Genomic DNA, 26,188 nt, shown 5'->3' on the forward strand with positions numbered 1-26,188 from the left:
AAACATCAAACTAGTTATTGTGGATTATACATAGTAGCTGAGACAATATACATGTAAACCCAGACAATTGTGATTTATTTAGTAAACCAAATCATGGCTTTGTGTAATATGTGATCTTAGTCACAGATTAGTATAGCTGTCCATCTGACAATTGGGAGAGGTACTGAAGGATTATTGGGGGGGGGGGGGAGAGGCCAAGCTAAAAGCCTCTAACTCAAATATATCTTCCCAAGGAAACTAAATTGTCAGTTCAGCCATAAAACATTTAGAAGACCAAGAAATGCTGATAAGTGAGGAAAAGATAGTCAGAAGTAAGCAGAGCTCTGGGAAAGCTAAGGAAGAAACTATGTTCATAAAATGCTGTCCCTTTATTCTTTCAATCTCTATTGTCTTTGTAGTTCTGCCTCATTACCTCATAGTTAAATCCTAATGGTTTAACTGACCTCACTAGGTACATGATGTGTTATATGCAATCAACTACCATGCTAGGGTATCCAGCCACATATATACTCTAAGTTGCATAAATCACTAGAGAGAGACTGTAACCCCTACCCTCTTTAGGCCTGCCTTTGCATCTAGCATTGTCAGTAAACCAATTTGTGCTTCAATATACAGTAACTGTGTCCTGGTCTCCAGTTCAAACATACCTGTGAGAAACAGAAGCTCTAGAAGTAGATACAGTGACAGAAAATAAATGCTAAAGTGGGAGAGGGAGCTATAATTTAAACTTGTCCTGGTGTGGCCAAGCTACAGGTATGAGTATGACTGAGGAATTATGAGTATTGACATAATCTACATGTTTTCTGTTTTACTGAAAAGCACTATGTGAAACTTTCTATTAACCAAGCCATGATGGGTGACAGAGGACAATATCCATGGGTCCATTGGCTGGAAATAGAAGACTCTGATTTAGTATGTAAGAGGAGTAAATACTTAAGAATGAAATGAAAATAGATATGTTGAGTATCTCTGAAACTAAGAGAAAGGTGAAAAATGTAACTTAATGGAGGTGGTCTGATCTTGTGGAATTAAGCTTATGAATCCATGCAGGGAAGTGAAGGTTTAGGTTTAATTATAAATGAAAATACTAAAATTATATGTCAGCATAAAATGGCATCATCTAGGATGTTATAGGTGGGTATGAAAGTAGGAATCCATAGATCGGTGATAGATACATGTTACCAATCCAGAGTTGAGTTTTGAGGAAAAGTTGGGCAACATTCTAATGACTGCAGTTCAGGGAAAAATTTACTCAGGTGACATGAATGGATTGGTAGAACAAGATGCAGAGTACAGTGTAAGTTTTTAGGCTATCTGGTGATCCCTGAAAGAATTACGACTCTTTAATGATTATCTGCTTGATTTAGGTAAAGGTCTATTCATATATATTATGGAGGGATCTTGGTTAATAAAAATAAAAATATAAAGCAAGCAGATTAAGCAGACATTAGCAGGAACTAATAGCCTTGAAGAAATATTCTGAAGTAAACTCTGCCTGACCTGATGAGCTAGCATAACCACCACAGTCCCAAACTGTGGAAAATCATTTCTTATCTGCTCTCAAGGTAAGCATATTTATAAAGTATGCAGGTGTAAGGAATCTTCTTGAAGAACAAATGTGTAAATGTTTATAATGTAACCCTGCTTGGCTAATATTAATTACAGGAAAATTAGTTAAATTAATTGTGTGTGTGTGTGTGTGTGTGTGTGTGTATTTTCTGCTCCTGTTTCTACCCATATGCCTTTTTCCTTTTTGGGGAAGTGCCTGATGATCATCGTTCATTTTTTATGAAATAAAGGTGTACCTGTTAACTCTCTCCAGCTTGTTTATAATTTCACTTCCATATCTTCCAAATAGATGTGGCAAGGGAATGAAGATTTAAAGGCATGACGGATCTGATTGTTTAATGATGAAATATTGAGAGTTAGCAAAGGATACTGGATTGATGAGAGGTTCTGAATATGGAACAGACCATTCCTTAGTAATGCCCAGAGTGAATCTTGGTAAGATTGGACATTGAATAAAAGGAAAAGCATGGAATGACTGCAGAAGAGAAAGGTACATGGAGGTACATAGCAGAGAAGACAACTGCCCATTTTAGAATGAATGGAAAGTGGACATAAGGAAAGATGATGTGGAAACTACTTGGGAAATAGTGAAAATATGTTACTGAATGTCACAGAAGACTGTGGGGTTGCACTGATGAGTATGAAAAAGGATGCAAGGTGGAATTATGAAGTGAATTAGACTGTGGTTAAGGAAAAATGAATCTAAGAGAATGCTACTAAAAATGAGAAAAAGAGGTGTAATATGTATAGAGAGAAAAAGTTGAAAGAATGAGAGCAAGGATGAAAAGTACCAGACAGTTTTGATATATTTTGGTCAATATTTGACAAGTGCCACAAGCCCAGTTTTACTCCAAGCATGCTTGCGCTCTTAGGATTAAAGTCATGCAGAGATATTTGGATAGACAAAAAAGTGTTTTGTAAGTGGGTGAAGAGGGCTAAATAAAGAGCCTTCAGTAGACTGAATGGAAATAAAGAGTAAAGTGATCAAATGATTTTGGATAAAATAGAAGTGAGGGAAATTCTGAGTATTTTAGAGCTTCTATGGTACTCACTTTCTTATGCAGAAGTGAAAATTGGGTGTGCAGTGAGAATGGGAAGAAGTGTGCATGGTAAAATAGGAGATAAAGTCAAGAAGATGGACTGAATATAAAAGTTAACAATGGTTATGGAATAAATGCATTGAGTAGTTTGGTAATTTGAAGGAGTGAATGAGGACTCAATTGCAAAACAAATATATGAAGAAAGAATGGGTGCAGAGGAATGGAAAGACTATAAAAAAATCTAGAAAGTTGTGATTGGGTGGAATTGGTTAGATCCTCAAAAACACGTGAAAAGTTTAAAGTACAATAGGCAATATATGAAGTGTTGTATGAACATGGTGGAAGCAAAGATGGTTTGCAAGAATTAAAAGAGGTATACCAAACAATACTGGCATGAACTAGTTTTAGCTATGTTTCCTTTTTCTTATCTCATGTCTTCAATTTCTTTGGCTTATTTTTTTTTTTTACAGTACTCTTTTATGGTGTTCTGCATAACTGCTTATCACGAAAAGGAAAAGCATAATGGATATCTATATGCATCAATAGGCAAAAACAACAACAACGACAACCCAGCATTCACTTAAAGGACTTAATTCTGTAGGATATAATTGGTAATTAAAATGGTAAACAGGCTAAACCTATATCATATGGGCTATTTTAGATCAATTCTGAATTTGAGTAAAATATTTTAAAACTTCAGAAGTTATCAAGTAATGCTAATTATTTAGGCTTTCTGTAAAAGAGGATAATATCTTTAAAAATATGAGAGCTCATTAAATAGTTTAAAACTATTTAATTATTGGCTCCTTCAATCCAATGTCTACAGCATTCCTGCAATCGACTTCTCAGCTCCTATCTAGGATGATTTCATCTGGAAATACTAGGGGATTAGCCTAACTTTCTGCAAAAGAAAGCATAAACTCAGGTATCGAGTTCTGCCCCCTTCTGAAAAGAAAAACAGTAATGCTAAAATATAAATCCCAATAAATAACATTACATGTCATAGTCACATGAAAGGTACTACAGCAAGGGAAAATCCGCTAAATTACAGTTGTTTCCAAAGAATTCCGTCACCGCAATCTGAAGCATAGTGGAGACTGTTCTCCCGAATGGAAAGACGCAGATAAGCGCGGCTGCCGGGAACACGCAGCAGAATGCGAGGCACAATAAATACCTCCTTTCTTCCAACGGTGCTTCGCTCGCCCTCCGCAGTTAGAAGACCGGGGGAGAGCCGCTTCGGGAGAAGGGACACGTCATTTCTGCGCCAACCAATGGCTTCTGTTTGTGGACGTTCGGCCTCGAAGCCCGCTCGCATTCCAAATTCGCTGGGCTTCCCTCTCGCTCGCCGTAGTTAGCCCCAAGATGGCGGCTGCCGGTGACGTGCCGGTCCGGGTCTGCAACCAGGAGATTGTCAAATTCGACCTGGAGATTAAAGCCGCCGTGCAGGTACGGTTCCTGTCGCCGCTGCTCAGTCAATCACGGGTGTGGTCGCTGGGCACTTTATTTATAGGCCGTACCCGCCGGTCCCTCTTATCAATGGTCGCCCCTTCGGCACAGGTTTGTTCACTGCATCCGTCAGCCGGCCTCAAGGAGCCTTGCAGTAGCCGAATGGGTCAAAAACGATTTGACCCGTTCAGCTGCTGAACAACTCAGTGAAAGTCTGTGTTGTAATAAATGCTAAAAGTCACTTGGCCGTTTCGGCTGTCACCGATTTAGGCATCTGCTTCTCTGACGGTGTCATTTTTCAGCTGTTTCAGTTTTCCATACTCTGGAGTGTGATGGTAGTCTCACCTTGGCAGCCATCATTCAAATGTGTTTTTTTTAAATCAAGAATAATACTTGATTTAAAATGCCCCACTGGCATATCACCCAACCTTTCTGAAATTGCTGCATTTTGAGGATCCAGATAAGAATATATGTTCCAAGAGAATATTGGTGCAAAATTGTTTGTTGTTTGTTAGATTTATGTCTTTCACCTTTTCTCCAGGAACTCACAGTGGTGTACATTACACTCCTTCCTCTTACTGTTTTCCCACAACAGACAGCTCTGTGTAATAGGCTGGGCTGAGAAGGTGACTACCTCAAAGTCACCCAGTAGACCTCCATGGCTGAGGATGGACTAGAACTGGGTCTCCCCAGTCTTAGACTGACATCTTAACCCTACACCATACTGGCTACATGCATTAATTTTCTTTCTTTCAGGATATCCGGGATTGTATAGGACCTGTAAGCGTGCTTACAGAATTGAATGCCAAAGTAAAAGAAAAGTTCCAGCATTTACGTCTTAGAATACAGGTGAGGAATATTGACAAAACATTAGTGATGTTTTGAAAATAAACCCAGAGATGTTTTTACTAGCTTGCAGGGGGTTATTGAGCCATCTTTTACGTGTTTGCACTCACCTGCATGCAATTTCTTGTTGTTTGAATATTAAGCTAGTGTAATTTTTTTTTTAAAAGGAGCTTAACATGTTTGAATGTATATCTGTCAGCAATGATCAAGGACTGCAAGGTATTTAACTTGGTTTCAGCAAAGCTCATCATAAGGAAGTTGAAAATGTCATGAATTTATCTATTTTACTGCTATTTCAGTTGTCTGAATTTGAAAATCTTATTAATGTGTAATACTGAATATCTGTTAGATACAATCTATAAATTACTAAATTACTATAAATCTAAAAGTATGATTTACAGTCTCAACATGTTAAAGACTTATATGGTGAAATGGATGCAGAACTTGAACACAGTTGTGGAGATGGAACAGTGGGAATTTCAATAGAAGAAATAAATCTACTTCAAACATGCTTAGAGAGAATTGATGAAGATATTCTACTATTAGAACATTACTCTTGGTTGCTGAAATGAATAATTCTTTTTGTAAAACATGCTGGAAATGTAACAAACAAGTTGGATCCTTTTTTTCATGTGTGGTGGCCATGTTGTAAAGTCCAACAATAGTGGGCAATTATTTAATCAATTAAAATACAGTAATAAAAATGGCCCTATTGGGGGGTAGGGATGGGAAAAACCACAACAATTAAATGGACAAAACAATTTCAGTGATAGAGTTACACTATGACCCTTTGCTAATATACTTTAATTAAAGGAGCATTGTGGGGAATCTGGTTTTGCTAGTAATTGTTTTCCATTTGGGAAGTATTTCTACTTTCTTTATATTAGCTGGTTCTGCATCAGAATTGTCATGTCAGTTCACATACTGCTATGGAGTTGTCCTGTCCTGTTATGTCCTGCATAACATCTGGCCTTTAGTTCTACTCTTTTTACTAAGTAAGCAAGATTTTTTACTTTCAAACTCCACTAAAGAAAGAGCACCAAATGTTCTGTTTATGCGCCATAGATAATTTAAAACTCAGAGATTTGTACTGATTTATGTTTTCTGGGTAAGATAAGAAGAGAGATTGTAACATACCATGACTCTTAATCATTGGTGTAAAAGTGGGACTGGGTATACAATAAAAAGTCTAGTGTAGCAGGATATTCAAAAAGTTGCACGCTGCTGCTGAGAGAGATGTTCTCATAGTTCCTGCTTGTCTATCCTTCACTTGAAAGTGGGCAAATGAAATTAATAGTAGCACTGAAGAATTTTGATAGCCCTGAACCATCTAATTTTACTGGCAACCAAGGATGGCATTTTGTATTTGTGCATTTACTATGCATATTTCTTTTTTGATGTAGAAGTATTAATAAATAATGTGTGTTTATGGTTCTGCTTAGGAGCTTGAACAGATGGCTAAGGAGCAAGATAAAGAATCAGAAAAACAAGTATTACTCCAAGAAGTAGAGAACCATAAAAAGCAAATGCTCAGGTCAGTGAAACTGTGAAGATTTTGATAGTGCTATATTTTGCATGTGCATTTGGGCATTTTTTTCTGAAAGTCTTTTGTAGTACAAAACAAACAGATTTTTTTCAACAGTCTCAACTCCTGTGAGGCAATTCCTGTAAGCTAGTTTTAAACCTGGGCTTGTATTCTAGCTTTCCATTTGGAACCCTCTAAAAGCATGTCTCTCTTTGAGTAGCTCTACCATGAAACTTTTTGAAAATTTCAGGCTACCAAGATCAATGATGTAATACTTTTCTGAGCTGAGCCTGCAGATCAGGAATTTCAGAATATAGGAAGCACTGAAGTTATCCCTCATACAAGATTTGATTGATTGTATATTTGAGTTCTCTACTTCCCTATCTGCAAGCACCTCCCTATTTGTTTTTAAAGCAGTCAAGTCCCTTATGTAACCATCTTATTATTCATCCAACATTACACAAGAAGACAATCACCTGCCTTCAGTGACTTTTTGCTCTACTCCTCTGCACTCCCAGATTTACTCAAAGAGCTCCTCAGCCCTGCAGAGCAGATTGGGGAGGCATATGGGAAGGAGAGGGGAATTCGGTTGGCTGATGGATAAGGCTGGACACAATCCAATAGAATTCATGAGGGAAAAAATGTAAAAAAGTAAATAATACCTTGTGCCATGTTTGTTCAGGGGAAGAATCTCTAGCATATGTTGCCCTACATGTAGCAATTTCTCAGTGAAACATCAAGGTAAAACAGCTCTGTAAAATCGGCTGAAATGATGGGATTGGAGGATCATAGGGGCAGACAAGAAGCAGCAATGGACCAGTGCGATTATTGCAGTTCTGTATTAGAAATATCCCTGTCAAGTATCCTAATGTTCCCTTCTCAGATCCGATATATTCCCCACAAGGTGCAATACAATGATGTGCCCTTTCAAACCTCTGGTTTATGATGACAGAGCTGATTTTTGTGTTAGCTAGTACTCAACCTGTTATGCATGAGGATCTCTAGAATGCAGTATCTAGACAATTTTACATGATAGTAAGTCCCATTAAATTTAGTGGGGTTTTCTTCCAAGGATGTGAATTCGTCCTTCTTTTCATAGAAAAAATAGCTCCCTACAATACTCCGTTACTAGAATTAGCTGTGACTTGCAATGCAATTTTTGAAAGTTGACTAATCAGTTGACTGAAAAATAGTTTGATTCAGGCCATCTATCCAGTGCTATAAGCGTTGCTAGAAACTTTGCCAAAAGTTTGGATGTTAGTTATCAATTTCTGTAAGCATCCAGATACTGTATTTTCACTGTTACACAGACCATTAACTAAGAAACATTTTTATGGTAATAAGGTATAAAGAAATAGGAAGATAAGTGCATCATAGAGCTTTTAATAAGATGCTGATATAACACATATGCTAATGAAAAAAGTATTAATTATGCCAAGGACAAATTGAACACTTTAGTTTTATGCATTCAAGTATCTCAGGTACTTTGTACATGATACCAAGGTCTATATGTTAATAATTTCAGCAATCAGACAGCTTGGCGAAAGGCAAACCTAGCTTGCAAAATTGCTATTGACAATTCTGAGAAAGATGAATTGCTGCGAGGGGGAGATCCTTTACGACAAAGGTATGTAATTATTCTTTTTTATTGTTATTAAAAATTGGCACAGAAGTTCCCAATCTTCTGCCAAATACTATTTTAGAAATTCATTCCTGTGAGCCACTATAAATCTAAGCTGTTCTCTTTTAACTCCACCACATGGAACCTTCTTTATTTTTGGTCATCATATGCAGTGAGTTTTTTGAGATGCTGCCGGGAATTCAGACAGCTTAAGTTCTCTCCTGCTGATTTCAGCCCCTACACTCGTTGCATGCTTGCTGTTTTCTCTGCAGCTTCATGAAATTATCTTATACATTTTGGGAATGGTGCATATATTGGTAGCTGCAAAACCTACTTTTTTTTTTTTTTAATTCAGCCCTCTGGGTCTCTGAAGTAATTCCCATTGAATTTGGTAGATTTTGCTTCTTCAAGAAAGTTGAATAGTTCTGCAGCATTAAGAATGCCTCTTCATTGGTCTGCATATACAGTGGTACCTCGGGTTACGAATTTAATCCGTTCCGTGACTCTGGTCGCAACCCGATTTGTTCGCAACCCGAAGCAAATTTTCCCATAAGGTTCAATGTAATTACCGTTAATCCGTTCTGGCGTCTGCGGACCACGCGTCAAGGGCAGAAAAGCGGCCGTGGACCACGTGGCAGGGCGGAAAAACGGCCGCGGACCGTGTGGCACGGGCAGAAAAACGGCCGCAGACCGCGCGGGAGGGCGGAAAAACAGCCGCGGACCGTGCGGCAGGGCGGAAAAATGGCTGCGGACCACGTGGCACGGGTGGAAAATGGCCGCAGACCACGTGCCACGGCGGAAAATGGCCGTGGATCCGGTTCGTACCCCGAGGCGGAGTTCGCAAACCGAGGTAAATTTTTGCGGCCAGAGCTGGTCGTAACCCGAAAAGTTTGTAAGCAGAGGCGTTCGTAACCCGAGGTACCACTGTATTTGGGCCAATTTATTTATTTTTAATAATAATTTTATTAGAGTTTACAAGTACAAAGATAAAAGACTAATTCAAACTAAGGAAAATATAAAAAGTAAAGAAAAGAAAAAGAAAAGCTCAAAGAGATAGAAAAAAGAGACTATATAAAAGATTACTTCCCCTTCCCTCTGGACAAGTATAAACAATTTCAGTAACTTAACACCTTCTCTAGTATTTAATTAAAAAGAAAGAAAAAAGATATAGTTATTATAACATCAGCTGGTTTCATTTGTAATCCATTTTGGTATCTTTTTCCATATCACTCTTATACTCTGGCATTTTAAAATCCATTTTCAAATCCACAGCATCTTTTTCCATATCATTTTTATAATCCAGCATTTTTTTAAACTCCAAGTCCACATTCCAATCAGCCTCAATCTCTGCTTTGTTCAATAAAATCTGTTGTTCTATATCTCTGTTATAGAATCAGACAATCTTGTAAGTAATTTCTGAGTACATTGTTCCCAAACAGCCTTAATTTCTGCTATAGTCAAATAATACTGCTCCTTTAATTGTAATTGTTTGTTCTCTCTGGTTCCCTCTAGACAACTTTCAAGTCCCCTCTTATCATCTGTTCATTTTCCAATCAACAAAACTTTCCCATGGGAGGATTTCTTACAATTAATTTCAGAAACTTCATATATTCTTTAATAAATTTTTAAATGTCCCACAGAAAATATTCTTTCAAGTCCATCTAGCCCCTTAACTTTCCAAAATCCACATTCTAGTCTCACTTTTGCTGTTTTCCAAACAGTAAATCTTTTATTTTTTATCCTTACACTTACATGGAGCTTCTTTCATCCAAGGTAGAAGGAGATTCTCCTGGCGTAATAAATTTTGCCCTTTGGAAGATTCTTAACTTCTAAGAAATCAGTAAAAAGTAGTTTCCTAAAGTATTTAAGAGAAGACGTAGGCAAACCCAGCATCTCTTTGAAAGGCACCGAACTGCGGCTTAGGCACGATGTTTTTCCCCCAGCTCCCAGTACCCTCAGACCTGCTGGAGATTGTTATTTTACTCTCTCTTTGCAGGGAGATTCTGCATGGAATAAACTTGTGGGTGATCTTTGTCATCTCCTTAATCCAGAGAGGGGTTCCGAGGAGCCAATCTATTCACCAGCTCTTTTTGCCGCAGTTGTCAGCTCCACAAAAGTGGAGCTGTCTTCAGTCTGCCATTGCTGTCCTTGGAAGTCCTATTTGGGCTAATTTATAATGTACTCCTGATTATTAAAATATTGATCTGTAGTGATAGGAATAAGTAGTTTGGCTTCTTCTGCAGTTGGATATGTCAAGAATGTTACAGGATATCTGGTGTAAATCAGTTTTTGATTCTATGTATCAGAAAAAGAATGGGACATTTGTAATTAACTTTTTAGTCAAGCTATGTGATGTTGCAAAAAGAGGATCCTGGATTCTTGCAGTGGTAGCTTATATTTGTGCATTATTATGGTTACACTTAACATTTATTACATCTTAAATTCATTCCTCCATTAAAGCCATATAACATTCAGGCAGGATCATTTCAAAAACTATCAGGGGCTCTGAGCACTTAAGTGGATAATTGTCTTTAGACTAAGAGCTTTATCGTACTGCATTTTTAAGATGCTTCACTCCTATGTGTAAACCATCTGAAAAGGAGGTCAGTTTAATAAGCACCTTTTCAGATTTCAGTCCCTTCCTCATTTTGGCCACAGTGATTAGTGACATTAGGCCTGTCATTTGGGCTATAAGAAAACTGGCAAAAGTCTTGTCAACTTCACCTGAGGGGCGGGGGGGGGGGGAGGGAAGCCAAGCCTTTCAGTGCTGCATAGGTTTAAAAAGTCCAGGGTGTCACTGGTATGGCAGTCAAGATGAAATGTCTTGAGGACAGTGGCATGAAATGTCTTGAGGGCAACCAGTGATTGAGGGGAGGAGGTGTTTCTGTGGCAGTGCACAGCAGCCAATTTGAATGGAGGGGTTTGCCTACAGTGAAATCAAGCAGACAAACTGGGCAGCGCTGCTTGAGCTGGCATAAGTGGGAGAACACTACTTTGGACACATAGAGGGAAAGACAGAAGTTGCCTTCCCAATGACTTGGGGGTGGGTAGATGACTAAGTAATTTTTTCCTACCATCAGGAAATGGCTATGGCTCATACTCTAGCTGGAGCAATCTGGGTCATGCAGATCAGCTGTAATGCAAGTTAAGTTGAGTTGAGCTCAACACTTGGTGTGTTCATGTAGTTTTTTTGGTGTGGTACAAAAACATGTTTCCCATTGCTTTTTTAAAAATATTTTTTTCTAACCTCTCTGCCTAGCCTATAGCTCCTTAATTCCCAGGTGGTCTTACATCCAGTTACTAACCAGAGCTGACTCCTCTTAGCTTTCTCTATCAACCAAGGGCAGCTCAGGCAGGTGGCAGTACTGAGTTCATCACGAGTCAAGCTTGACTTGAGGGAGCCTAAGAACTTCAGCAAGTGATAGCATCTGACTTTGGCTGATTTACAAGCTATGTAGGCATAGACCTGGTTAATTGTTTGATGCGGGAGCCACTTAGTTCAGAACTATAAGCTAGACTGGATAATTGAACAAAACATCCCAGCAAAGGGAGTGGAAAATCCCTTCTGCATCATCCCAAGAAAACTGTGCGTAATTGAAAGCGTGTTTGCATTTGTACGTATATTGGAATATTTCTCTCCTTGATGCCATCTTTTCTATAACCCCTCTGCTTTTGAAGAAGAAACTAGGAAGGAATGTAATTTGATTACATACTAGATTTCTTTCTCTCTTCTCTTTTAGAAAATCTACTAAGGAAAGTTTGGCAGAGGGGGCAAGTAACATCACAGAGAGTCTGATGGGAATTAGCAGAATGATGTCTCAGCAGGTTCGGCAAAGTGAGGAAACCATGCAGTCGCTAGGTAAGTAAATAATCTGGAGTTGAGTCCAAGATGGACAGGTGATGTTCTAATGCAACAGGGCTTTCCTAGTACCCCCCACCCCACCCCACCCCTATATCCTCCCCAGGGCCATTGGCTTTTAGTGATTTATATGGTGCTTCCATGAGAGGAAGAAACCAGGAGAATTAAGCTGCATGTACCTTCCTCTCACTCAAGACACTTCTGAATTCACATTTCTGCATGAGAGGATCATTCCACTTTCTCATTAAGGCCTAAGTAATCTGTCAGGTACAGGAATATTCGTTCAAGGATGGACCTTAAAGGATAAGGTAAGAATGTCATGTGGTGCAACCAAGATGTACCTTAAGAGGTCTCTTGTTATAACTCTCAGATTCAAGCATTTCTTTTTTTGGTAAATGAATTCCTAAAATCAATTGGCTTAAATAGAAATGAAGTGTATGTATGTAACCCAGAAATAAAAGTATTTTCAATAAAACAGCCAGAGAAGAGTTTGGGGAAATGTTTCCCAATCTTTTATTTGACCTGCATATACCTAGCAGAAAGGGAAAAAATGCAGTTTAGTGACCATGCCAAATGTTTTGCTGGACATTTCCAGTCATTCTTATGGTGATATGGAGAATTATGTAGTAGTGTATATGTGTGCGCACATATTATTTCTCTCTCTCTCTCTCTCTCTCATCTATCCACAACACACAAACACAAACATATATTTGTAATATGGACCATTCTCATGAGAATATTTTGTTTTACTCTGAGTGGGATGATCCCAACATGAGATAAGAAGTATTCATTGCTGTACTATATTGAGTGTGTACACTGATTTGAAGTGTTGCATATTTTAATGTTGATTGTATTGTGTACTTGAACATGGATATCCTTTATAAAATATGCACGTTTCACAAATTATGAGGAACATGAATCTATTTCATTTTTTCCCTTTTTAAAATACACAGAAATGGTGAGTAGAAGGGGCAAATCTGTATATTTTAAAGAGAATTGATATGAACGTATGCAGTTGCCTTATACTGATTCAAAATACTGATTTTGCTTTCTGTAACCCAGGCCTTCTATTCCTGCTGTCCACAGTTTGTTCTAGTCTAACAAAGAAAGCTTTCTGGAGCATCTTCCTGGGGTCTTTTCGATTAGAGATCCAGGGATTAAATGTAGAGCTCTGAAATGCAAGACGTATATTGTACACTTAATTGTTCTGTGGATTTGTGCTCTATTTATACCAAGAACAAAATGCCTAAGGTGAAACACACTGCAGAACTTCCATTCTAGAATGGTCAGTCCGCTTGCTTTCAGTGGCAATATCTGTACAGCAAAACATCTCTTTTGGTTTACCAAATGGCTGATTTATTGTTCAGACTGGTGATGCCTTTTCTGAAACACACCCAAAGCAATAGTTTAAAATTGTAACGAACTCTTTCTATCCATCATGCCTATTACCAAGAAATTCCTGCTGAGAATTCTGGGACAGGGCTATAACCTAAGTTGTACGCTGGTCATATGGAATGCAATCTGGGCCTCTTGAACCCCAACAGAAACCAACTAGAACTGAGGTGGCAAATGCCAAGCTTGCATGGTCTGCATCAACCAGCCATCCTTGGAGTCAGTATTGAAGAGAACAAATGGAGAGAAAAGTTGTCCTTTCATTTAAGTAGTTCACACCTTTTTTTGTCCCATAGATAAATCCATCCTTCATTTTAATACTCTAGTTTATGTTGATGGCCTCAAAAGATGGCAGCACCTAGCCTGTCTCGCTAATCCCAAAGAGCTGTGCAAGATTGGACCTAGTGAGCACTTTGATGGGAGACCACCAGAAAATCCTAGAGCTGTTGGCAAAAAAAATTATCCTAGAAGAAGGGAATGGCAAACTTTCTCAGTTACTGCCAAGGAAACTACATGATTGTGTCCCTGTCATTACTAGAAGTTAGTTTGACTTCAGGGAGTCTTTACTTTTCATCATGGTGGGATCCTTGTTCTTTTTGTGGCTAAACAGTTGGGTGCCAAAAGTCTTGCTGATGAGTGAAGCAGAGATTTACCTTATTCTACACACACACTGAAATTGCACATTGCAAGGAATACCAGCAGCACAGGGAAAACTGACTGTACAAAAGTAATCATTGTGGACTCCCTGCTCACTTTCCTTGGGGTCCTGAGAGTGCCTTTAAGATTATTTGATTATGCTGTAATCCATTCTGGAGGGGGAAAATCAATCTGGATTTGCTGTTGGATAGACTAGGAAATATATGTCCGGTTGATGCTTTGTAGCTTAGTTTTGTGATAAAGAGTTATGTATTTGTAAGTTCTGTTTTCGCCTCCTGACAGTGGCAACTAGGAGGAAAAGTATTTTTATTTGCTTCAGCGAAAAGATGTTAAGCATTAGGCTAGCTCTCATGGGCTTGGGGAAAATCTGTGATTTTATTGAGCAAACTCTACCACTATCTGTTTACGTTGGCTCTTTCCCTCTCAAACGGTTTTTAAATATAGGCTAAAAGACTTAATGCTTCTATCTGATTTTAGATAGATCAGATTGCTTTAACTAAATGCTTATGAATGTTCATACATTGCTGTTTTAATTATTTACATCTGCCTTTTTAGAGTATTTGTGAACAGCCTTAAGAGAGATGATGGTCTGTTGTGATACAGAGTTTGGCTGAGGTAAAAGTTTTAATGGTCCGGAGACTTGAGCCTTAGCCAACTCTGATCTCAGCCTTCTATGAATGGGTCTCTTCAAGATGGCAATGTATCATTTGGACTGTCAGGTGGTCATCAGATGACAAGAGAGCCATCTGAACTGACTTCATCTGGCTTTGGATGGAAAAATATGAAGCTGTAAGCCAACTTACCTAGCGTTCTGCATGTGGTATGTTTTCTTTCACAGGATACAAACAAGATGCTTCCACAATGTATGTTTTTGCTAGATGTTTCAGAAACAATCCACTGAAGTGTACACTTTCTCTTTCAGTTAATTCTTCACGAACCATCTTGGATGCCAACGAGGAGTTTAAATCCATGTCTGGAACAATACAGCTGGGCCGAAAGCTTATTACAAAATATAATCGCAGGGAGCTGACTGATAAATTGCTCATCTTTCTTGCCTTGGCCTTGTTTTTGGCCACTGTGCTTTACATCCTGAAAAAAAGACTATTTCCCTTTTTGTAATATTTTCAGGTGAGAGGAAGAAGCATGACTGCAAGGAAAAAAGGAGATACATTGCAAAAAGAGTTCTGACAGGAGACCCTTCTGTCAGACAGAACTATCATACAAGCAGCAGGTTAGAACAAGGAAGAGGAAAAAGTAGGCATGTTTGCTCTGAGGCTGGAGGGATACATCACTAGGCATATTCTGTGAGGCATATTCCAGTGTCTCCCATCTTTGGCCTGAAATACATTTCTGATTCTTTCCTCAGTTCAGTACAGAACTGAGAGGACTGGGAGAATACTATAAACATATATTAGATATATTGTATATTATACCTTTAGTAAAGTACATGTGAATGCCAGTGCTGCAAAAATCTTATAAATTAAAGGATGCAAAGTGTGTAAGTCTTATTAATGGTCCTTTTTGAATTATAAAAATGACCTTTTCCTCAGATTGTCTCCAGAAAAAGCAATGAGGCAAATCCCCAAATCTCTGTTTAATTGACGGGTCCATATTATTTGTTTATCTGTTTCTCTTGCCAGTGATATTTAGATGGATTCCGTTGCTTCATCGCAGTGTACGGTTTTGATGCCTCATGTTGATCAAATCATTTATTTGGGATAGCAGTCTCATTTCTTGGATGTCTTTTTAACATAAGGCTAAAGGTATATTATAAGATTCCATCTCTTCCTGTGGACACAACTATACCATCACAGGGTAGTATGCATGCAAGGAGCATTACAGAGTTCTTCCTCTCAGCGCACACAGTTATTTTCTAGGTCCAAAGTTGCACATCAAGGCTGTCCTCATCAAGCAAGAGCAGGGCGCAGACTTGGGTTTTATTCACTGCTGGCTCTTATGAGAGATGGCAAAGGATCCTAGGAAGAAGCCTTACCCCAGACAATTTGCTGCAAGAAAGGCAACCGTACTGTCTTCTGATATTTGCTTGTATGGCAAAATGAAGAAATCTGAGTGAGCTGAAGGGGTTGGGATAGTGATGTTGAAAGAATCAAGGGGATCTATAGTCAACTCCAAATAATGATGTTTTTAAATGGTAACTTTTCATTCTGAAACATTTTTCAGCATTACTTTCTACAAACACACTGAAGAGCATTTTTTTGTAATTAATGTTTTCTTGTGGGACGTTTATGTATGTTAATAATAAGCACAAATTATAAAAACATTCCTTAATTTTCTAGAATGTTTAACCTGTTATAAACTTTGTGCTTAAACACAAGAGTTCTTTTTTCCCTGTAATGCACCTGTGGGTAGCTGAAAATTATTCTCTTAATGTCCAGTTAAACATTCAGTGCTGCTTCCTGTTGCCCCAGCTAAAATGCCAGAAGCAAAGAACTGTCATAGAGTCAGACAATTTTGGGTTCTTTCTCTTGCAATTCATTTCAATTCCTCTTCTGGTTTTCATGCAAGGAACTGTCCCTTTCTTAGAATCCAGCTATTTATCATGTAAGTGTCTGATCTTGGATTGTCAAAAACAGGATTTTGGTGGAGATGTAATAAGAATAATGCTTCTTTAAAACATATGTTTGTACAGTGTTGTCTGGAGGTTGAGTCACGGCAACTGGACTTCTTTTCTTTTGGTTAGAGATGTTTCGCTACTTGTCCAAGCAGCTTCTTCAGTCTAAAAAAGTTGGTTGGGGGACCCCATAAAAGTCTTCCAGGGTGGCTGTGTTTCCTACTAGCATGATAGGCTCGTTGAAGGTCCTATACTTACCAAGTTTTAGGAGAAAGTAGTGAGCTAAATAAATATGATTGTGTGACAAAAGCTAAAATTTTTATATAGATAAAAATTCTTTTGAATATATACCTAGTACATGGAACTTGACAACCGGATAATGTAAATGGGTTCTTCATGCCCTTACTATGGCCAAAAGACTGATATTGCAGCATTGGAAAGATAAACGTATGATCCCATTCACTCAACGGATTGAAGACCTGATTGCACTTGCTACTTACGAGTGGATTGCCAGTCGATGTAGACTTTGTATGGACAAATATAATAAAATATGGGACTCATTTATACAAAATATGATAGGTTTTAAAAAAACATGATAGTCATATAAATGTATTAGAAATATATATGTACTTGAATAATATTTGCATTAGATAAGTATATATAGAATTGTAATTGTTTACTGTTATGACATATTAACGTTTTTTCTCTTTATTGTATTTCTTTTACTTTTTTGTTAAAGCACTTTCTATGTGTTTTTTTTTTTTCTTCTCAATAATAAAAAATAAATTTTTAAAAAAGTGTCTGATCTCATCAGTGGATTCCAAATTGGAAAATTAGGGGCTTAGTCACATGAGTGTTGCATTTAATAGAAATTAGCTAATCTGTGCATAGTCAGATACATGTATTTTATGTTGCTAAATCTTTATGTGATTTTTGTGGAGGTTGTTGAGAAGCCCTAGAATACCTTTCAAAATGAGTCCGCCCATTCAGTAGCCAGTGCAATGTTTTATTATCATCTGTCGTGCATAATTTCCGTAAGAATATTCAAGGTGATGCAATCCTTAACTGTCCAACAATAACAGGTGTTTGTTCCTTAGCATGCTAATACACTAAATGAGACCCAGTGTGACATAATAGTTAAGGTGCTGGACTAGGAGCAGGGAGGCTCAGGTTCTAGTCCTCCCCTAGGCATGGAAATTGGCTGGGTCACTGGGCCAGTTAATCTCAGATCTAGACTGGGAAGTTGAAAAACCTCTCTACCAACTCCACTGGACCAGTGTAGTAGATTACAGTCCATGACCTTCAATCCTGCAGTGGATTGATTCAGCCTGATTGTAATACACTAAACATTTGTTACTAAATAGAAGGAAGTGGGGAAAAAAGGTGAATATGTTTTCCCATTTCCACCATCAGCATAGAAGGGTAGAGGGCAGTTTATAAAGACCTTTATTTGTGATTATAGAGCAGATGAAAATTACTCTATTAATCCAGAGAGAGCCAGTTCAGTGTAGTAGTTAAGGCATCAGGCTAGAAACGGGGACCATGAGTTCTAGACCTGCCTTAGGCACAAAGCCTGCTGGGTGACCTTAGGCCAGTCACCCTCTCTCAGCCCTAGGAAGGAGGCAGTGGAAAACCACTTCCAAAAAACCTTGCCAAGAAAACTGCAGGGACTTGTCTAGGCAGTTGCCAGGAGTCAACACTGACTTGAAGGTGCACACACACACAGAGTAATCCAGAACCAGGGACTGTGATTTTGTGTGTATGCCACAAGATGGCACTGAAGGATCGTATTTTTTAAAAAAACAGAAAGTTCTTAATTTGCAGCAACTGAATGGGTAACCATTCAAAATAATAGTGTTACCTTAAAGCAAAAAATGCTAGAGAGAGGGGAGTCAGAGAAGTAAACTGCACTTAAAAAAAAAAGTTCCTATATTTGTCTTTAGCTTTCTTATTAACTTCGTATTTATTTCAGTTTTGGTATTGGTATTTTATTTTATTTCAAGCAGGAGAACTCAATAAATGTTGTTTGCACAAGTTTTGTAGTATGCAGACTTCAGCACTAGATCAACTTTTTTCTTATTTTTAAAAGCCAACTTCTGCAAAGAGATCTCTGTCATGCTGCAAGAGGATAAAATATTGAGTGTGAATATGTGGAACTCAATTCAGATCCCAACATACATATCAAAGTTGGTGGAGATGGGTTGGAGTGAGCCACATATGCAATACTGTGGATGACAACCCCCTAATCTGTGGTGTGGCCCCGAACATCCAGTAAATTGACCCATGCTGAGAGGCTTGCTTTCTTAAAAACTCGTAACAGTGGCCCAACTGATAAACTGCAGTCTAGTTTTCATCAGTTGGGTTTAGTTGCTAGATATTTTCTCATTGGCTGGCTAGATTCCTAAGCATCAAAAATGGGGAACATTTTCCTTGACTAAGAAAGCTATTTTTCCAAAGAGGCTGGTTTTCAATTATCTTCTGTGGTTTATAAAATTGAAGATCGTCAATAAAAGAAAGCAGAGCAAGGAGGTCCTGACTAAAAGCATTCAAGCAGGAGGCCCAAAGGATCTCTCCAGCTGTACACTGCAGTGAGCCCTGGCTATGTGCTGAAACCAAGATTTTGTTCAATGCAGGCATAGTTACTAATTCAGCCAGGTTGACTCTACTGATTTTATTTGGAAATTTATTTATTTATTTATTTATGTATTTGGTTTTATTGTATTTTATACTATTTTTATTGTATTTAATTGATATTTATTTGATGTTTTTATTGTAAACCACCCAGAGACACTTCTCATGAGATAGGCAGTGTCCAAATTTGAAACTCACTCACTCACTCACTCACTTACTCACTCTCTGGGGTTAATCATTAACTTCCCTCATTTCTTGTATATTTCCCTTTACCCAATGAATTCCATTTTTATGTCTAGAGATGTGGCTGCTCTCACTTAACTTGATTTCTTGTTAAAACCTCCATGTGCAAGCAGTGACACAGGTACCGCTTGTATTTCATGAGTGGCTCAAGATTTAGTAATGGTTGTATTTCTGTGCTTTGGATGGGAAGGTCCAAAAGACTTTGTGTTTTAGTTTTCTTAGAGCTGTTCTAAAGGGAGAAGTCCTCCGTAGACAGGCTAAGGGTGCTGGGCAAGCCCCTTTGAGTTTCAGGTGTTGTGGTTGGAGACCATGTTGCCCCTCAGACAAAGGTTATTTTTTATGAAATGTTGCTTCTTTTAACTTGTGAAGTCACCAGAGTCATTTTGAAGTTGGGTGGCCTAGAAATGTAATTCATTTATTACATTAGATTAGATTAATCTACAGATTAGAGTGTATCAAGGCATTCAGCATCACTGCTAGCAGCCTATCATGAGTATGTTTTACTGGGAATCCTTGTCAGAAGGTGCCTGCTAGTGAGATTCTAAATTATCCCTCACCCTAGTTTATAACAGGTAGGTAATACTAAACGAAGGATTAAAATTTAGTTCTCCAGATCTTGTTGAACTATAACTTTCAGAGCCCCATCAACATGGCCAGTGGTGAGAGATGCTGGGAGTAGTACTTCAGCTTCTTCAAAAGGCTATAAAGCCAAGTGGAACTTCACAAACATGATGAGAACTGTGGTACTGGGTAGAATTTCCACTGATGAAGGTTTCAGCATCCAGTGTAATTCTGGAATATGTGAAGCACAGGATTTCTCTGTGTGAAGTATTGAAGTGGGACAGGATATGGATTAGTTCTGTCCACTGCTGGGTGTCATAATAAAAATGTTTCTCTGCTTGCCTTCCAAGGAAGAGGGCTATCCATGTGTCCCCACGTATATCCATGGGACTGCTTCAGGCAGAATCCTGAAACCCTTGTGTCCAAACCTATAGGTGGCAGAGAACTTTGTTGCCATGTCAGGAGTGGGACCAACCCGCAAGGCTTCACAATTCTCTTCCACATTCTTTTACATGTGAATAATCCTACAGGATGGAGAAACTTATTTCATCATGTATGCAGGCACAGAACTCTATTGTAGGCCAGCATTAAGAATGAGCAACAGAATCAAGAAGTAAGGGCCTTTTTGCACCATTTCATGTCCTCTAGGTTTATAGTTTAAAATATATGTTTTAAAAGTTTATTGAATTGTTCATTTTTAATTAAAACTTTTAAATTAAGTCTTTTAAATTATTTCTAATATACATTGAACTACATCCCTACTTTGGGATAATTAAAAAGCATGAAAATGTGATACAGCAAGGGGAGGAGGGGGAGAAGGCAGTGGCAAGGAGGAGAGGATTTTGCTCTTCAACATGCCTTGAACATCATGGTAACATGACTGAACTGATCTGCTTGTTCACAGTTTCCTGAGTTTGAGAAACTACCAAACAACTTAAGCAAGGAGAAGGGGAAAAAAAAAAAAGATCTGCAATGCTGAAATGAGTTGAAGTGGGGAGAATGTGCTTACTGTGGAGAAATGCTTTCCACATTAAGAAACTTCCCCCAAATGGGTGGATGAATTCACTGCTGGAGTGTTTCTAAAAATGCCACCACCAGATGCATGCAGTGGCTGTCGCCTGCCAAGTGGCGCAGCCGCATATGCCAGCTGGGAGAGGAATGGGCACGGCTGGCTGGAATCCATCAGGGCTGAGAATAGCCAAGCTCCAGATGCAAGCCTGCTTGTAAGTAAACATAGCTCCTCTCAAGAGCAGAGCGAGGAGGCCAGGTGGACCACCCTCTTGCCTCTGCTATTTTTATTAACTACCATCTCCACTTCCAAGGCCAAGGACATCTAGAGAGATACATCCCCAGAAGATTGGCCAAAACCGATGCATATTTTACAAGCAGCGTGAGATGATTTTTTTGTATCTGGATTTAAACATGGTAGTAAATACACATTTTGCAGTTTACTTACGTTCAGTTTCTTTTGCAGTTTGATCCCATTCTCATTCATGGAAAAAGGAAGATCCCATACTGTGTTCATTCTGTTTTCCAGTGAATTCTGGCCAGTTCAATAGGCTTTGGTAATATGCTATTCTTAACTTACAAAAGCTGCCTGTGCTAGCAGAGTGCATTATATAATTTTTATTAGGAAGAGAACTGCAGACTTGCCACCAAATTTATCAGGAATTACTGAGCACCATTCAATTTGCTCATTATTGTCTTATTCAGAACTTACTTCCATTGGATTCCAAGGAATTTCTCCATAAGAAAATATATTCAGGAGTGCTATCATTTGATGCATTCTGTTTACTTGAGTAAACCACTGAACATAGTTTGGAGTAGACATGCATACAGTAGTTTGGAGTAGACATGAGCTATCATTTTGATTTTTCCCTTCCCTCTGCCCAAAGATATGCTTCCTCTTTTAATATAACTCACCCTTAATCCTTAAAAAGAGATGGGCTTGATATGTGAATAAAATAAATGCTAATAGACTACCAACAATTATGTTGGATGGAACTAATTCCAAAGCAAGATGCCAATGTATTAGCGGGCTTGATCAAAGGAAGTCCAATCCATTTCAAGTTCTTTATTTTGAGTTTAATGCAATGTCAGGCTAGGAAATATAGGTTTAACTCCTGCCTTGGCCTAGAAGCTCACTGGCTGATTATGTCCAGTCCTTCTGTCTCAGCCTCATCCACCAAGATTGTAAGACAACATAGGGGACTCTTGGGTGATGTCTTGAATGTCTTAGTTCAAGATGTGATGGGCTTCAACTCCCATCATCTCTGCAGTCAATCTGGAAAGTACTAGTTCGAGCACAGCTGCCATAGAGTAAGGTGGAATCTCAGTACAATTAATAAATAGAGTGGATCTCATTGATGTCCATGGGGAAATAAGCGCTTGCCACATTCTTTCTTGCTGAAATCATTAAGATTTTTAGAAGTGCTTATCTGGCTGGATTATAACATAGGTTCTTGGATCCATTTAGCAGATTAACACAGAGACACTTTATTCCTGCCTCTTGTTCAACTGCTAAGGACTGAACAGGTTCATCCACCTCTTTCTATTTCTTTGCCTTATTGGCAGGCTTAACCAAATCTCTTCTAGTGCTTGTTGAGATAAAAGATAGATAAGAGTTGCTATTTGAGTTGTAGAGATAACTAAGCCTCAGTACATAGACTTTATGTGTGGCAATGGGCTGCTGCCATGCTGTTTGGTAAAGAATCAATTCACATGGACCCAACAAAGGTCAGCAGTGTCCCTGGCCTCTACCTCTTGGGTTCCAATACCCAGGCAATTGTCATTTGAAAACTGGTCGGGCCCCAATCTTTTAAGTGATTTTCACAGCTTCATGTGCCAGGCGTTGTGTTTTACCTGACACGGTGCATTTTTATACATGTGAGAATTCGTCCTGAGCTGGGGTCTGGATTGAAAGCCCCAACCTGTGTCTGTGTGGTGGGCAACCATGGTTGTTGCTCTCCCATCAGGATGGTTGCTGGCAGCATTAGTGATTCTCCAGGAAACCCACACAAGGAAGATGGAACTGGAATCAATGCACCTACACACAATGCTGCTCTTTAAACCTTTGGAATAAAACCAGCACAATTTCACACATAATGTCATGAAAACTAAGTTAAAGCCACAATGCAAAATACAGGGGACATCTCCAGCTGAATAAAAACAGATTTGAACTGACCTTAGCCAGGCTAGAATTAACATTTAGTTTAAAGCATGAAATCTGCTCTCAGTTAGAAGTGTTCTGCCTTTCTTCAAGCATTCTGTCTTTCAGTAATTTTTTACATAATTTTTTTTAATTACGAAGGAAAAGGAAAAAACATAAAAGTGCTTTAACTTAAATGTGAAAAAGTTCAACAAAGAAAGTTAATATATCATTATAATAGTACACAGTTCCAATTCTATATATGCTATTCAAGTACATATATATTTCTAATAGAGTTATATTATTATCCTTTTTTTAACCCAGTGTATTTTGTATAAATGAGTCCCATATTTCATTATACTTGTCTATACAAAGTCTACATCTATAAGCAATCTGCTCATAAATAGCAAGTGCAATCAGGTCTTCAATCCATTGACTAAATGGGGCCATACATTTATCTTTCCAATGTTGCAATATCAGCCTTTTGGCCATAGTAAGGGCACGGAGAATCCATTTACATTGTCCAGTTGTCAAGTTCCAAGTACTAGGTATCTAGTTCAAAAGAATATTAATAATCCTCTGAAAATTTTAGCTTTTGTTGCACATATTTATATAGTCCAGTACTTTCTCCCAAAATTTGAGAAGTATAGGACATTGTAAAAACTTATGTTTTAAAGAAGCATTGTCCTTATTACATCTCCAACAAAATGCTATTTTTGATCGTCCTTTCTGCCTTTCAATAATAAAGCTGACTTTTCATAGCAAGGCAGAAGTTTTATATTTGGTAATTCACAGTAAAGTGCTATTGGAAGTGCCAATTTTCTACTCATGAAATGTATCCAATTTTTAAGTGGAAAAAGGGAGGTTTTAATTAATATAGTGGGAGCTTTAAAATAACATTAAGTTCTTTCTTTCAAAGCCAGGGTTCATATTGCATTTAATGTTTCGTGCTTTTAACTCATCAGTTATGTTTGTTAAAGAAATGGATAACATTATAGAAAATGTTCTGTGTTGGCATGAGCTTGTTTTTCCTGTGTCAACCATTTTAAAGCTAAGGTTAAGAAAAATTAAAATAACCCTTAATTTAGACTTGTCTTTCCTTCAAATTTTCCATAAACACAAGATGCTGTTTATTCATTTTAACTGAGCTTTGACATCGTTATTATCATTATTCTACCATTTTGGACAATCAAGAGACAAATGTCAGGATTTAAATTTGAAATTATGAATATAAATATCGTATGGTTTTTAGATTTTCTGAATTCGATCTGTATGTGCCAATTTAATGAGGTTGCGTGTGAGAATAATATTATTTTAACATGGATTCATGTATTCAAATAATCTGAGAGTCAATTTAAAAATGGATAAATGAAGTCACATATAAATGTATTCTATAAAGGCACAGAAATTCCAGAATGATTTGATTTTTGCTGGAGATGGATACAGGTTACAATAGAAGCTTTCACAAGTTCATAAAGTAAACACATTACTTTTTTCAGTATTGAGAAGTTTTTTGTTTAAATATAATTCTTATTAAGAATTTTGATTACAACAGTAAAAACGAATACAAACTAAACTTAGAGAAAGAGAATAGAATAGAAAAAGGAATAAAAATGTAGGAAAAAAGAAAAAGAAGAAAGAATATAAAAAGAAGAAGAAAAGAAATATATAAAGAAGTGAGTTCCAGTCTTCATCATAAGTAAAAACAAATTTAGTAACTCTTCACCTGCTATAAGGTTACAAACTCTTTTCATCCTATATCCCATCCCTTATCTATAAACAAATCCATAAAACACCAACTTTTCAATCCTGATGTCAGCAAAAAGTCCATAAAGTATTGCCAGAACATTGCACAAAATGTCTCATTTTAACCTTGATCAAATAAACTAACATTATATTCCTTCTTTTTACTTCTAACAGTCTTTATCTTTAATTCAATAAAATATTGTTGCAGGATTTGATTTCTCTTCCATTCTTCTTTATCCCATTGCAAAGATTTCTTCAAGGCTTTAACAAACTTCTTTTGTAAATCCAATAAGAAAACATTTTCCAGGTCATTCTCTTGGTTTATCATTTGAATTTCCCTTTTAATTTTTAAACCTTTAGCCAGTTTCTTTTGTATATCCAGTAAAGCACCCTTTTCCAAATCATTCTCTTGGTCTGTCATTTGTATTTCCACTTTTGATACTTTTTCTGTCTTGTCAGATAAAATTTGTTCCACATCTGTCATTCCTTCATTAACATATTTGGTCACAGTCTATCCATAGAAGCAGACATCATTACTGACAGTGTTGACATTGTAATTACTAATTTCTGGCTCCATTCTTCAAATATCTCCTTTAATGTTTCTGATGTTAAAACATTTTGTGTCATTTTGTATGTTCCAGTATTGACTGACATCAAGATAGGCTTGTATTTTTTCCCCTTCTGCTTAGAATCTGTAGTCCCCTCTAGTGTCCAGTTTCTAAGATAATAAAATAACTTATCTTTGCTATGGTTTACAGTACCAGGATAGCCAAAATAAGTCTGTTTCCCACAAGCTTTTATTTTTCATAGTTAATTCCAAAATCTTATACTAAAAGTCAATATTCCAAATTTATCTGGATCCTTAATCCATTTATAACTTTCTTAGATCAAAATCTTATTCAGCTTTTTGCTGTTTATTTCATTTTTTAAAAGTTATTAAGCTTATAATTAATTTTTCTTTTGTTCAGAGTTGAAGATAAAACTCACCCAATGGCTTTTCAAACTTGTTGTTCCAAAGGTCTCTAATACCTTTAAGATGGTTAATGGGTTTTTTCCAAAAGTGATTAGAAAATTAGGTTTGCGAACTTAGTCTCCTTTAAAAGGCTCTGCCATGGTTATGAGCAAGATGGCTGATCCCTTCATCTCCCGGCACTCAAACCTGTGAAAACCTGCTGTCCTGTGATCTCCTCATGAGGAGCAGCTGTCCAGAGCACATGTGGATTAACTCCCGTCCTTTCCTTATCTGGAGATGTTCCAAGGAACTGGTCTGCTCATTGGTTCCTTGGTCTTTACCACGGTCGACGGCTTAACTTTCGTGGAGACATCTTTAGT

General features: G+C 37.8%; 1 protein-coding gene across 1 annotated transcript; it reads left to right on the forward strand.

Moving 5' to 3' along the window:
* Positions 1 to 3,886: 3,886 nt before the first annotated feature.
* On the forward strand, positions 3,887 to 17,295 carry BNIP1 (BCL2 interacting protein 1). Its single transcript, XM_007425881.3, has 6 exons — positions 3,887 to 4,055; positions 4,812 to 4,904; positions 6,344 to 6,435; positions 7,952 to 8,053; positions 11,788 to 11,906; positions 14,878 to 17,295. Exons 1-6 carry the CDS (start codon positions 3,972 to 3,974, stop codon positions 15,072 to 15,074), a joined length of 687 nt encoding a protein of 228 aa, XP_007425943.1. The 5' UTR covers positions 3,887 to 3,971; the 3' UTR covers positions 15,075 to 17,295.
* Positions 17,296 to 26,188: the final 8,893 nt, after the last annotated feature.

Source organism: Python bivittatus, unplaced genomic scaffold, assembly GCF_059951505.1.
Source record: "Python bivittatus isolate LINGU-HERP-01145 unplaced genomic scaffold, Pbiv_v1 ctg000080_np1212, whole genome shotgun sequence".
NCBI classification, from domain to species: Eukaryota; Metazoa; Chordata; class Lepidosauria; order Squamata; family Pythonidae; genus Python; species Python bivittatus.